The sequence below is a fragment of the Thermobia domestica genome, chromosome 12 (assembly GCF_964235325.1).
Source record: "Thermobia domestica chromosome 12, izTheDome1.hap1.1, whole genome shotgun sequence".
Classification (NCBI taxonomy): domain Eukaryota; kingdom Metazoa; phylum Arthropoda; class Insecta; order Zygentoma; family Lepismatidae; genus Thermobia; species Thermobia domestica.
Window position 1 is genome coordinate 125,756,533 of NC_137465.1, and position 16,002 is coordinate 125,772,534.

General features: G+C 36.0%; 1 protein-coding gene across 1 annotated transcript in view; it reads right to left on the bottom strand.

Moving 5' to 3' along the window:
• Positions 1-15,752, bottom strand: part of dgt6 (dim gamma-tubulin 6) — a 78,346-nt gene extending 62,594 nt beyond the window's left edge. Inside the window, exons 1-2 of the mRNA XM_081734062.1 lie at positions 15,603-15,752; positions 3,247-3,401 (exon numbers count right to left, since the gene is read on the bottom strand). Coding sequence (XP_081590188.1) covers positions 3,247-3,387 — 141 coding nt within the window. The 5' untranslated portion in view covers positions 3,388-3,401; positions 15,603-15,752. The remainder of the gene's footprint in view (positions 1-3,246; positions 3,402-15,602) is intronic.
• Positions 15,753-16,002: the final 250 nt, after the last annotated feature.

Below are 16,002 nucleotides of genomic sequence, written 5' to 3' on the forward strand. Positions count from 1 at the left end.
GCAACAACAATTCTAAAATAAATAAAAAATTATCAAACCTCGTATATGTAAATATAGTCGGCAAATATTATCCTAATTTCATCAGGTACTCGGAATAATAATTCAATATAATTCAAATATATATAACGATGATTACCAAAAATCGAGACTTGAAAGCTTCTAAAATTTTACTCTCTCAAAATCTGCTCCAAACGTTAATAATAATTTACTTCAAATTCGGTTAAATTAACTTCTAAGCTGTTCGTTTGTAAATACTATATGACTTTAAATAGAATCACCAAAATTGTCGCTAGTCTCACCAATAGCTAGAACATTATATTCCACTCGATCGAATATATCATCATTTGACTCACAAGTACAATTATATCAAACTTAATAAATAATCTTAGTCCTTTCATCAAAAACCTTCACAATTTCTCTAACCAAATCGGTCATCAATAATTCATTAACCAGAATATTTCTCTTTCAGAAAGCGAGGCAATGAAATTCGTTAATAACTTTTTTCCGCAAAATAAAAAATAAATGAAAACTGATCCGGCAAACATTCAAATAAACAAATTCTCTCTAAAGCCGTTGGATCATCCAGACAACAAACGTGATATTTGAGTAATCATTTCGTTTTGTAAATTCTATTCCTTCATTAACGCGAGGTTGTAGGTTACGAGACGTGCTTCGCATCCAACGTCGAAGTAGTGAGTTATCCCTCGCAATAAGTATAAATAGTATTAAAATAATAATAATAATAAAGCCAATTTTAATACTTTGATAGCTCGTACGTAACCGACCACGCTGCCTATCAATTTGTTATTTAAATCTTCCCAAGTTTAAATAACAATTGACAAAGCATGATATGTGTCCTAGTGGAAGAGATGATTGGAACTTTGCATTTTTCGATACCTCTCAGCTGTGAGCACAAAGGTAGAGAGGAGTGATCTCCAACACTAGCAATAACAAACTTCATTTTGTGGATGATTCATTAACACGATATTCCAATGTGCATAAGCGAAAGCAAAGGTTTACGCACACAAAAGAACGTAATTTTGTTAAACAAAGTTAGGAGAAAGCACAGATAAGTTTCTAAGTCTAAAGTAAAAAAGCAATCAATCACATCTGAAACAGTCTTAAAATTTTCATTTCAAATGTTTTTAAAACTTCATCCTTAGCAAATCGACATTCCCTAACTCTTAGCAGAATTCCCGTTCTTCTCAAATTTCCCGAGTTAACGGTTTTTCACATTTGTCACCAACCTGCAAGAAAAATGAAATGTTTCTTCATCCTCGTAAAGATCTCTACAACTTCTGTCTCGATCATCTTTTCGAGACGCTATATTGTTTCAAAATGGCGGCCCTTTAAAAATCTTAAAAATCAGTAACTTCCTTACTATTGACCGTAAAAAAAAATGAAAGTGTGCTTTAACAAACAGCTGAAATGGTAGAAAAAAGTAAAGCCGTTCGTCAAGCCAACGTGGAGGTCTGGGGAGAGGCCCCCAGTTAGCAGAAAGCTATTCTGCAATATATAAAGCGACATGAACTGACTCACTGAAACAAAGACACGGGTACTTTGGTTTGACTTGGAAAGTTGAAATTTGGAATGCTTAATTTTAAGAGAAAATGTAAACGTATATATATATATATTTTACTTTTTCAGTAAGTAAATGAAATTTAAAAATCTCTCATGTTATTTAAGCTTTTTTATTTTAAAAAAATGAAATCTCATGTTGTAGGTAATTAGAATAAAAAGTTAAAATTTGGTACGTTTATAGGTTGATGAAAGTTATCTAAGTAAATTAGCACAAATAAAAGTTTTCAACTTTAATGGGGTTTATGGGAACTGAAACATCTTCCCCAAGTTATTCAAATGGGGCATCTACAACCCATAATTATTAGGCACACACGATAGAACTACAACGATGAAAGTTGGAATATCTGTAGCCACCACAGGAAGTAACCCTCAAAAAAAATTGCTGAAAGTGAATATTTTTAACTTGGAAGCCCTTATTTAAAAAAAAAAAAAAAAGAAAAAGAAAAGAAAAGAAAGAAAGAAAAAAAAGAAATCTTTAAGTTTTACGTTCCACGTTTATGCCGGTTAGGCCAAAGAAGACGGTGATTATGAGAAATGATTCAAAAGGTAAAATGAAGAAAGTGGGAGGAAACAGAAACCCGAGAAAACCCACGAGCACGGTGTTTTTCTACCACAAAGTCCACACGGCGCGAGCTGAGACTGAACCAAGGACCCCAAGCACCGAGGTGAACGCTCTACAACTGAGCTACCCCCCCCTTGTGAATTATGTGGTTATTTGCTACTGAAAAACTTAAAAGTGTGGGTATTTCAAATTGAAATAAAAATTCAAAACTTGGTACGCTCGTAAATTTTTGAAACTGACAAACAAAAATATCCTAATTTAAAAAAAAAATCTTTTTGGGGGTTTTAAAATTTGACCCCAGGTATTTTTAAAAGATCCGTAACTTTCTTAATATCAATGCTAAAAAGAAAATTGAAACTATTTCTTAATCCCCGAAAGAATCTCCAACTTTAATTTCATTTTCTTAAACGCCATTTTGTTTCAAAATAACCACCGTTTGAAAGTTGAAAATATCCACGACTTCCTTACTATTGATAAAAAAGTTTTTAAGAAAAAGTAGATATGCGATTGAATTAGGAATGTATAAAGAAGCAAAGGTTAAAATGTAAAGGTGAGAGGCCGTACGCCAAGCAAACGGTGAGGGGTCTGGGGACGAAGGCTTCAGCTGGCCAAAGGATAGTTTATATTATACATATAAAACAGGATGAATTTCAATCACATCTTGAAAAAATAAAGTATAGACGATTTTTTTTTTTTTTTTTCGTTATACTGAAATCCTAAATTCGTTAAAATGATTTTTTTTAAACATACATTAAATAGGGTAAAGTGAAGGGGCCTAAAAATAATTTCGCAATTTCGAATATTTAGTTTATTGGCGTTCGTTACAGCGATATTTTACTGTAATAAATTTGACCTCTCTTCATGTCAAAGTGATAGTTTCCCCATTTGTTGTGGGTTGATTCCTTTCTACGTAACACCTTTGTTTAATCTTTAGATGTGAACGAAACTATTACTGCAAACAAAATAGAAAAATCTCTAGCTACATTACCAATGTTAGTAGCTCAAAAGAATGCATTAACACAATTTATCTTTACGAGTATTGAAATGAAAACATGGACTCTCAATCTCAAGTAACGGCCACAAGAAGAATTGAACACACTAACCTCTTTTAAACATGACTTTAGTTCCTTGCTCATTGGATACGCGTAACTAAGCCATTGTAAATTTTCGTGTAGCATCTGGTGCAATACTTTCATCCTCTCACTAGGATTATACTGCTTGCTGCTGATACACGTTGAATTCATCTTTAACTGGTAACCTACAAGAAAACCAGTTAGTTAATAGTAGAAAAATCAACCCTACATACGAAAAAAATGGAGAACAAAACTACAACGAGATTCTAACTTTTCACAATTGATTGCACTGGTATAAGTATATACTTCTCATTAACGATGTTCCAAGTTTGATTTCCTCTGTCAACCGTACTGATAATTTATTCGCATCACATTACTTGATGCTTGATTATGTGAATTCACTTTTACAATTAAAAACCTTTTAAAAAATTACTCTTTAATTTATAATTGCACCGATAACAACTATTCTACTAGTTTCCTCATGGGTATGTAACATTAAACTATTAGAAATATACAATCATGCGATCGTAAACACAATCATATACGAGCGTTATGAAAGTAATGGAAACTCTTAGTTTACAATGCGTGTAAGACGATGAAGATGAAAGTGCAATGCCTGACCATTGTTAGTGGTGTATTAGGTAATCATTTGTAGTACGTCAGTCGGAACAGATCGGAAAAATGAGATGAAGCTAAATGACTGTGACAAAAAACGGGTTCAATCTGAGTTTCAAGGAAACCAAGTTGCAGGTGTGTGGTTAATTGGCGCAAGTGTGTCTTACGCAGCCAATGTGTTGGGATACACGAAGAAATTTAAGATGATAATGATGGTGTGCAGAACTCGAGGCAAAACAGCATCGGAGAAGAATAGTAGTGGATGGAAGAGAAGCTTCACTGTTAGTGCTTGAAAATCCGTGGCCGGGTTGCACTTTCCAAACTGTCACCACCTGCAATGCTTAGGCGCGAAGAAATAGTGTCGAGAACATCGCATTGAAGTATGGGTGGAAATCTTACACGTGTTTTATTAATAGTATATACAGGGTGTTCCAAAATTATCTTTCCAGTTTTGATTGAGTTTGTCAGAAATGGGAATAGAAAGAAAGATGTGGTTTGCAGCATAATGCTCACACACACCTAAAATTTTGTTCTACACCAACACTGCCAACAAATCTCTCTTCACTAATTTCTGTTGTTTTTATCTTTGAAGGTGAAGCATTGACGAAAATTACCACCACCCAGGAGATGGCACAGTGTGTGGAATGGTGAACAGAAACCAAATCTGCCATCCAGGTTCAGAAGAACTTCCGGACGCGTTACAGACGCACCTCTATCACGTTCGACCATCCGGCAATGATACCAGAGGTTTAAGGAAATTTGATGTGTCATAAGAGGATGAGTTCTGGATCTCCGAACACGAGTGAAGCAGATGTGGAACGGGTGTAACAGGCAATTCTCCGGAGGGTAACCAAATCAGTCCGTCAAGCATCTCGACAGTTGCAGCTACCACCGACCACGGTGCACAGGGGACTGAAACTGCATGCCTACCAGTTGAAGTTGCATGCACTCCAACCTGATAACAGACCAAAGCACAAAGTATTTGCAATTGAGATTCTGAATCGCATCGACCAGGACCTAAACTTTGTGACAAAGATGATGTTTTCGGACGAAGCGTGCTTTCATGTACCCGAGATAGTAAACCGATACAACGTGCGGACATGGGGCTCGGAGAGCCTCACGTAAACCAGGAAATTGTCTAAAGTAATCGTGTGACGTGATTTGCTTTACGACCGTGTGGTGGGATCGTTTCTCTTTGCAGCAGGACAGTACCCCTCCTCACTGGCGGACATCACCCAGCTAGACTTTTTCTTTGGAGCTTTGTGAAGAATGTGATCTACAAAGCTCCAGTGTACGAACTGCGTGCTCACCTCGGCGCAGCACTTAAACACGTTACAGAGGACATGCTTAGCCGGATGTGGGCAGAACTGTAATATCGCTTAGATATCCTGTGTGCTACAGATGACACACACATTGAACTCTGTTAAACGGCTAGTAAAACTTTCCGTTTGTGTGTGAACATAATATCGCAAACCGCATCTTTCTATCCCAATTTCTGCCTTATACATGATCAAAGTTGGAAAAATCATTTCGGAACACCCTATTTATTACTTGTTGTAAACTTTGGAAGTGTTAACGAGTTTTTTCCATTACTTGTTACTCCATTACTCCCATTACTTGGTATACAAACAAATCTGGAATGTAAACTGATATTAAAACAATAAGCATGTACTAAGTTTCATTAATTCTCGGTCAAGGTTACTCGTATATGTAACCGATATCAGGGTTGGCAAAAAACATGGTTTTTATTGAAAAAACCAAAAAACCAGGCTTTTTTGGTTTAAATAATTTGCGCTAGGTATTTATATCACATATGGACAGAAATAAGCTTGCTTCGCCATGGTGTTATTATGCAACAACCGGATTATGCTGGAAGGGGTCATATAAGCTTAAAGCGGAATCCAAACCACTTCTCGGCTTACATCCAAGAGAAATTGTCCTCCATTTGAACTCGAAACCGTGACTAATTAGCCACAAGTGCGATACGTCTGCCGACTCACTCACGAAGGACTCCTGATAAAAATACGTTGACTGATCTTTACATATTTATTAATATAATCGCCAAGAGTCATTAGGACAGAAGAAAAAAAAAAAAAACAATTGCACAAGTGGAGCCATTATACAGAATTACATATGGACAATTTCAAAGTACTACAGAGTACAGAAGAACTAATTTAGTCCAAGTCAGTTCACTACAACTTTTATTATTCCAAGTTAAAGAAATATAACGACTTACTTTGCATATCAGTAAGAAAAGTGAATAAAGATACGAATTATTTGAGTCCACTTTGGCTCTGACCCATTTATACATAAATAGTTACCCAAGATTCTTGTTATTTCAATAATTGCCTCTCGTGGGGTTTGTATGACCCCTCTCCCCATAAAAGTACGGCATATCGATGTATTTTATCAATAGTAAACATTATTAAAACGAAACAATGTTTAGAATTTTCCTTTGGTTGCGTAACAATAATAAACTATAAAAAATCAAAAAAGCATCCATAAAGTTACATAAAAAAAAAGTTGCTTCTGTAATATAATCTCTTTGAGTAAAGAATGGGGAATTTAGGTCCGAATTTAGTACGAATAATATATAGGAGTGAAACGTGATAACCCACAAATGTGTTCATCAAGATTTTACGAATAGTTACACTTTTACGAACATTTTTCGTTTTTTGGTTTAAACCAGCCAACCCTGACCGATATATATAAGAATTGTTCAAGATGGTTTTTGTTATGATGCGCCCTACCATCCTACGCACCAAAGTGAACATAAACCTACCCACGCTGGCCAGACATGCATATTTAAAACATAAAAGCAGAGATTTCAAATTGAATTATTCATGTTTTAGAATGGAAGTTATAACACAGTTATGAAAAAATGGAACTTGACAAGCTTCTTTTGGTTTATTTCTTCTGAAGATGGAATTTCTACTTCGAAGAGTTTTGTAAGTGTTGATTTGGTGCATTCACCCACACCTGCATTAATTTAACTGTGCTTTCTTGATGCATACAGCTTACAGTTTCACTGACCATAGTTTCTTAACAAGACTAATACCAACTTCTAGGGATGTACCGATATATCGGAATCGGTGATATCGGCCATTCTTGGAAGTATCGCTATCGGCAAATGGACACCGATATTTACCGAATTATTTTCAATTTGTTTACTATTAACAGTGACACATATTTCATCAGTTTCTTGTAGGCTTAAAGTTGATTTAAATTATTTTCAATTGCACAATCTATTTCTTTATGCATGTGTTCGCCTTTGATTTGCACTGTTCGTACTCAACTGATATTTTTAGTCCCTCGATGCCAAAATAGTGGTGAAGACGAGCAAAAGGTCCTCAGTCAGGATCATGGGCACCTGAAGAAAATTTTCTAGCGGAAGGGGGCAATCCATGGTTGCTATATTACGCCTGGTATTTAATATACGTGGTTTGCTATATTACGTACACATTTTTGTCAGCCAGGGGAGTCCCACCCTGCCCTCCCCCTTCGGACGCCCACGGTCAGAATAACAGACCCGTAATTTGAATCCCAAACGAGACAGAGGTTTCGATTCAGAAAAAAATGCTATGGAAGAGACCCACAAGACGCTCACTTTGTCATTATTTTCTCCTACTTACTGGTAAGAAACAATTAATTCTAAAGGTATTAAATAGTTTTATCGTGTCCGACTTCGCTTAAATAACCTCCTTATATATATATATATGGGTGATTCCACGAAAAAGGGAAATTTTCTGTCACGGGCATTTCTTCAAACTACTACTAGAAAGAATCACCTCATCTTAATTTTGTCTGGTAGTAACCGTCACAAAGTAGGTATCCCATGTATAACAGTTTGCAAATATAACACGAAACATACTTAAAAAATTAATTATTACCCAGATTTCTCAACACCGTGGGCTGTCACAGACTACAGTTGACTGATTTTAATCAATAAATTACAACTGAAGTCGCAAATCAAACATCATTTAATGGTAATTAAATGGAAGAGAACACTTGAATGTTTCGGTTTTATGGAAAGTAAACCTCTATAACGATTATTTTTAAAAGCTTGACTATGCTTCGTTTCTGTCACCTCTATTTCGTCTCAACTCCATGGCATGAGAAATAATTGTCATTGCTCTCAACAGATAGTATGGTCGTCCACATTGGCAACACCCACAAGAAGACAAGGCAGACATGTTTGACTGAAGAACAGAAAAAGTTGTGTGCATGTGTTAAAAGCTATAGGAAAAATATTTTTGTGTGTGGAAAGCAGGTGCGTATATTAATTGATACTCAACACCATGGTATTTATTACTGAATGTATTTGTATGGTATATACCTTCTTTCCCTTGAGAAACCTACGCCTTAACGTAGAAAATTCATACACAATTACTCACATATACTGATTAAAAAGTGGGCCGGTAAAGATAAATTATATTCAATTTTCTCAACTCCATGGTGCTCAACTCCATGTCCATTTGAAAACTAAGGAATCCACGGAGTTGATAATCCTATAGTTTTGTTATGCACATGCTCTTCCAAATATTTGTTCTTTCAATATATTGATAGAAATAAAGCTCGTTTATGGTCTAGTGACTAGTACGCTCGCCTTTCGTGTGTGGTTCTGGGTTTGTTTCCCGGTGGAAGCTCAAAAATTAATGGTGTTTACTTCGCACAATGAGGCAATTGAAACACTCATTTGAGTAGAGATGTACTGAAACCCGATCGCGCATACCATCACAACGGCCGTAGGAGCCGACACCCTGACCACGTGTCATTCACACTCAAAGGCCGGCTGGTGGATCCTAGCCCATTTAAGGAGTGTTTCGCGGAAGTTCAGATTTGGGGGTATCAGGTAGCCGGAGGTAAAACTTCAGTCAAGTCAAGATGGTGACTGTTTTTAACCTATTGACGTATAAATCTATAAGTGTTATGCGCACCAACAAAAAGCTTTTAAAGAAGCAATAAGAAAAATATTTTTGTGCATGGAGATCAGGTGCGTAAATTAATTGATATTGATTTATTTCCTCTCTTGATTGATTGATTGTTATATTAGTTCCTAAGTGAGGTCGTGACCCGACTACGGCAGGTCTCATAGTTTTGGAGCTATGGACCTTTAAAGTTCATTTTTTTTTTTTCTTCATCTTTTCGGCAGCCTATAACTCCGAAAGGAAGCATTTGTGCACCCAGGTTGTCTATACTTTTCATCTTATCTTGGTGTCAGGAATCAGCTTCCAAACGATGTGTGTATTGTTTTGAAACACCTTGTATGTATGGGTGATTCCACGAAAAAGGGAAATTTTCTGTCACGGGCATTTCTTCAAACTACTACTAGAAAAAAATACCTCATTTTAATTTTGTTTGGTAGTAACCGTCACAAAGTAGGTATGCCATGTATAACAGTTTGCAAATATAACACGAAACATACATAAAAAATTAATTATTACCCAGATTTCTCAACACCGTGGGCTGTCACAGACTACAGTTGATTAATTTTAATCAATAAATTACAACTGAAGTCGCAAATCAAACATCATTTAATGGTATTAAATAGAAGAGAACACTCCAACGTTTCGGTTTTATGGAAAGTAAACCTTTATAATGATTATTTTCGAAAGCTTGACTATGCGTCCTTTCTGTCACCTCTATTTGGTCTCAACTCCATGGCATGAAAAAAAATTGTTATTGCTCTCAACAGATAGCATGGTCGTCCACATTAGCAACACCCATAAGAAGACAAGGCAGACGTGTTTGACTGAAGAACAGAAAAAGTTGTGTGCATGTGTTAAAAGCTATAGGAAAAATATTTTTGTGTGTGGAAAGCAGGTGCGTATATTAATTGATTCTCAACACCATGGTATTTATTACTGAATGTATTTGTATGGTATATACCTTCTTTCCCTTGAGAAATCTACGCCTTAAAGTAGAAAATTCGTACACAATTACTCACATATACTGGTTAAAAAGTAGGCCGGTAAAGATAAATTATATTCAATTTTCTCAACTCCATGGTGCTCAACTCCATGTCCATTTGAAAACTAAGGAATCCACGGAGTTGATAATCCTACAGTTTTGTTATGCACATGCTCTTCCAAATATTTGTTCTTTCAATATATTGATAGAAATAAAGCTCGTTTATGGTCTAGTGACTAGTACGCTCGCCTTTCGTGTGTGGTTCTGGGTTTGTTTCCCGGTGGAAGCTCAAAAATTAATGGTGTTTACTTCGCACAATGAGGCAATTGAAACACTCATTTGAGTAGAGATGTACTGAAACCCGATCGCGCATACCATCACAACGGCCGTAGGAGCCGACACCCTGACCACGTGTCATTCACACTCAAAGGCCGGCTGGTGGATCCTAGCCCATTTAAGGAGTGTTTCGCGGAAGTTCAGATTTGGGGGTATCAGGTAGCCGGAGGTAAAACTTCAGTCAAGTCAAGATGGTGACTGTTTTTAACCTATTGACGTATAAATCTATAAGTGTTATGCGCACCAACAAAAAGCTTTTAAAGAAGCAATAAGAAAAATATTTTTGTGCATGGAGATCAGGTGCGTAAATTAATTGATATTGATTTATTTCCTCTCTTGATTGATTGATTGTTATATTAGTTCCTAAGTGAGGTCGTGACCCGACTACGGCAGGTCTCATAGTTTTGGAGCTATGGACCTTTAAAGTTCATTTTTTTTTTCTTCATCTTTTCGGCAGCCTATAACTCCGAAAGGAAGCATTTGTGCACCCAGGTTGTCTATACTTTTCATCTTATCTTGGTGTCAGGAATCAGCTTCCAAACGATGTGTGTATTGTTTTGAAACACCTTGTATGTATGGGTGATTCCACGAAAAAGGGAAATTTTCTGTCACGGGCATTTCTTCAAACTACTACTAGAAAAAATTACCTCATTTTAATTTTGTTTGGTAGTAACCGTCACAAAGTAGGTATGCCATGTATAACAGTTTGCAAATATAACACGAAACATACATAAAAAATTAATTATTACCCAGATTTCTCAACACCGTGGGCTGTCACAGACTACAGTTGATTAATTTTAATCAATAAATTACAACTGAAGTCGCAAATCAAACATCATTTAATGGTATTAAATAGAAGAGAACACTCCAACGTTTCGGTTTTATGGAAAGTAAACCTTTATAATGATTATTTTCGAAAGCTTGACTATGCGTCCTTTCTGTCACCTCTATTTGGTCTCAACTCCATGGCATGAAAAAAAATTGTTATTGCTCTCAACAGATAGCATGGTCGTCCACATTAGCAACACCCATAAGAAGACAAGGCAGACGTGTTTGACTGAAGAACAGAAAAAGTTGTGTGCATGTGTTAAAAGCTATAGGAAAAATATTTTTGTGTGTGGAAAGCAGGTGCGTATATTAATTGATTCTCAACACCATGGTATTTATTACTGAATGTATTTGTATGGTATATACCTTCTTTCCCTTGAGAAATCTACGCCTTAAAGTAGAAAATTCGTACACAATTACTCACATATACTGGTTAAAAAGTAGGCCGGTAAAGATAAATTATATTCAATTTTCTCAACTCCATGTCCATCTGAAAACTAAGGAATCCACGGAGTTGAGACAAGTTCACGGAGTTGATAATTCTATAGTGTCTGTTATGCACATGCTCTTCCAAATATTTGTTCTTTCAACTTATTGATAGAAATAAACTCGTTTATGGTCTAGTGACTAGTACGCTCGCCTTTCGTGCGTGGTTCTGGGTTTGTTTCCCGGTGGAACCTAAAAAATTAATGGTGTTTACTTCGCACAGTGAGGCAATTGAAACACTCATTTGAGTAGAGATGTACTGAAACCTGATCGCGCAGACCATCACAACGGCCGTAGGAGCCGACACCCTGACTACGTGTCATTCACACTCAAAGGCCGGCTGGTGGGTCCTAGCCCATTTAAGGAGTGTTTCGCTGAAGTTCAGATTTGGGGCTATCAGGTAGCCGGAGGTAAAACTTCAGTCAAGTCAAGATGGTGTCTGTTTTTAACCTATTGACGTCTCAATCTATAAGTGTTATGCGCACCAACAAAAAGCTTTTAAAGAAGCAATAAGAAAAATATTTTTGCGCATGGAAAGCAGGTGTGTATATTAATTGATATTGGTTTATTTCCTCTCTTGATTGATTGATTGTTATATTAGTTCCTAAGTGAAGTCGTGACCCGACTACGGCAGGTCTCATAGTTTTGGAGCTATGGACCTTTGAAGTTCATTTCTTTCATCTTTTCGGCAGCCTATAACTCCGAAAGGAAGCATTTGTTCACCCAGGTTGTCTATACTTTTCGTCTTATCTTGGTGTCAGGAATCAGCTTCCAAACGATGTGTGTATTGTTTTGAAACACCTTGTGTGTATATATACCGAATATACAAATACACTTACCAAATGTTGAAAAAGTATTGCACTTTCGACGTGTTGACTTGATCACACAGAGAAGACAGACGGTTTACATAAGCTCAGAAAACAAATGAAGTAGACAATTAGACAATTATAATCTTAATCACTTATAAGCCAAAACTTATCACCCAGATGTATCACGTTTCTCAACTCCACAGCAATTTTCAACTCCATGTTCACTAATCTCAACTCCGTGACCTATGGTCTCAACTCCGTGGGTGCTGAAAAGTTTATTATTTTTTATTTACTACACCAATAACGATTCAGCTCTGCTGAACACCTAATTAACATGTACTTAGTAGTAGTAAGTGCATCTGATATTTTTTTTCGAAATAGGCGACCATCAACAGAACAAAAATTTTCCAAGTGAAAATTTCCCTTTTTCGTGGAATCACCCATATACCAAATATACAAATACACTTACCAAATGTTGAAAAAGTATTGCACTTTCGACGTATTGACTTGATCACACAGAGAAGACAGACGGTTTACATAAGCTCAGAAAACAAATGAAGTAGACCATAGTAGACAATTAGACAATTATAGACAACTAGACAAGTAGACAAGTATAATCTTAATCACTTATAAACCAAAACTTATCACCCAGATGTATCACGTTTCTCAACTCAACAGCAATTTTCAACTCCGTGTTCACTAATCTCAACTCCGTGGGTGCTGAAAAGTTTATTATTTTTTATTTACTACACCAACAACGATTCAGCTCTGCTGAACACCTAATTAACATGCACTTAGTAGTAGTAAGTGCATCTGATATTTTTTTCGAAATAGGCGACCATCAACGGAACAAAAATTTTCCAAGTGAAAATTTCCCTTTTTCGTGGAATCACCCATATATATATATATATATATATATATATATATATATATATATATATACACTCAGTAACACCTGGTTTCAGCACGCATAATTTTGTAAACAAAAATTTGTAACGGTAATGTCACTCTAAATATCAATCACTGACTCTTAGAATTAAGTTTACACTATATAAGTACTTGCTGCTCTTTAGTTCATTTTATGTGAGCTGGATGAAGTTGAGAGAGGTTGTGTGGAACCTAATATGAAATTCTGCTTTTTGTCTTTGTACGTCAAATTTTGGCCTTATATCTAATATACGCTACTACAATGTTGATCATTTAATTATTCTGAATATTCCTAATATATAAGAAATGTGTCCAGAAGTATGGTACTGGCATCGGCCTCTTCAATATCGGTACATCCCTACCAATCTTTACAGATGAGTGATTCAGGGAATATAAATCCTCTCCAGATACAAAAATCCTCATCATCCACACCATGGAAGACGACTTCTTGTTCAGTTAGCGTGATTGTTTATATCCTGTCAAAGCATTTAAAACACAAAGTTATTACTGGAAACATTTTGACTTTGAAATATTCTTGAGACAAGCACTCCTTTTTTAGCCTGATCTTTTTTCTCTAGTTTTATATAACACTCCTTTATGGATATGCAAATAGTCAGCACACTTCTATCTCCTGTGGTCTCAATTAGCAGGATCCTCACAAAAGTTTACAGCTACTGTTGGACCACAAATTTGATGAACTGCTCTGTTTATTCGCCTCTTGACCACTGAAGTGGGAAGTTATGCGTAGACGTTGGTTAATATACAAAATTATATGGATGATTTTACATTGTTCCAGAAGAGCTTCCCTGATTTGGAAGGTTCTATGTAAAAAAAAAAAAAAAAACGTTTCACCAATTCCAACTTTGTTTAATTTATCGTTTTTATTCCATCACATCGAGCACATTGGTCCGCGAGTGACATTTTACAAAACCATTATGCAAAATTCCAGAACCAAAGTGTCATGTACTTCTCTTTGGGATATTTACTATCCTTACAACTCCTGTGTAATTTAGATATTTTGGTATTGGTATTTCTGAGACAAAAACTTTTAAAAAGCTGCAATAAAGACATTAACTACGAAAGTTAAAATATGAACACTGTATATAAAACCTATTAAACTCAAAAGTGTATATATGCAATGAAAGGAATTAGTGTAGTCTTGGTGCACAATATTCTGGAATATTTACAAGTAAAATTTAATACTTTGTATGAAAAGAAAGGTCTATAAGGTTTTTGAGTGCATATCAAAGATGATTATTCTCCACCAGCGGTATATTTCTGCACAATATAGAACGCCTGTATTTTATTATACAAGTAGAGCATTACTAGTATGAAACCATGACAAGTGCCATTAAAACCCATATCATTGCCAAAACCCACTTCTCTTCATTACCCTTACGCGAATACTCATCATCGCTGACGCGCCTGTACCATTTGGATGGTCCAGCGCAGGCCGAGAAGCTTCGCCTTGCCCTGAATCGGTTGGATCGCATTCGTATTTAGGGTCCACCTAGCACATGTAGATTTCTTTCTTGCATTGTTTTCATGCCACACATTCGGAAGCCGTATTTACATTAAAAAATCGTCAAAGAACTAAATTTTCAACAATTACTTCTGGCTCCCTTGAATATTATCTATGCTACGAGAGATATTTTTATGTCGCCCGGCGGAAACCATTTAGGGGACAATACAGAAATTAGTGAAAGAACCGTAATTTTTCAACAATTCTTTCTAGAGGTGCGCCAAACGTAAGCCAGTACGCAGTGAATTCATACTGATTTTCACTATATTAAACAACTATACTTCTTTTTTAATGTGATGAGAAACGTTTAACTGGGAGTAGTTATTGTAGTTCCTCCTGCCCGCCGGTACCCCAAGACCACGCCGTCGGACCCATATTTTTTAAATAAAATTTATGGTGCAGTTTTACTATACGGATAGATAAATTGTAAAATGCACGAGAAAAGTCTTTAATTTGCCCATTTTATGTCGAAAACAAAACATAACGAACCCTGCTGGGCTTCTAATCCATTCCTACTCCTACTTCTACTACGGATCCGTATAGTAAAACTACACGAAATTTATTTTGGAACATGGGTTTCCCAACTTCCACCTCTTAATACTGAACATCCAACAGCCCATATCCAACCGAACATTCTTTGCAAGCTTTATTGTAAATAATTATATTTTTGAGCTTAAAATACATTTTATTTGTAAATTTTATCTGTATGATTTTCATTTTTCTGGGCCTATATATTTACAATTTGCACCCAACACACTGACACGTAGCCGCGTATCGAACATCATATACCCAGATGTACAGGATAGTCACAGTACATCTGGGCATAAACTTTACTCTTCTGCTTGGAAATCAAGAACTGTGATTCACTGTCATATCCTGTGTATATCCTTGTCCTTGAACTAAAACAACCTAAATATAGTTCAAATATACTACTTAAATAAAATAACACTTACTTCCTTTATAAATCCATTTAACGATACGAATTACACTTAATACAAGACCAAGTCAGGTAAATGCACTAACTCAACCATTTTCCTAATGACTCAAGTTTGCCCGCCAATGGATCAAGGATTAACCAGCGTTGCCAGGCTCAAAAATGTGAAAATCTAACACGACAAAAGATTAGGTCGTTTAATCCTTCGGTGCACCGTATAATAAAATTTCTCATGAAAGCACTTTATTTCTAAACATTCATAAATTTTCTGGTAGACATGTTTATTATCTTCCTTTGAAATTAAACACGATGGGCCTTATGCAGAGTCTTTTTGACGTATGATTAGCGTAATACTAAAGGTCTGACTACTGCAGGTGTTAGTCGAAATCTCTAATATGACACTAATCACCCTTCAGAAT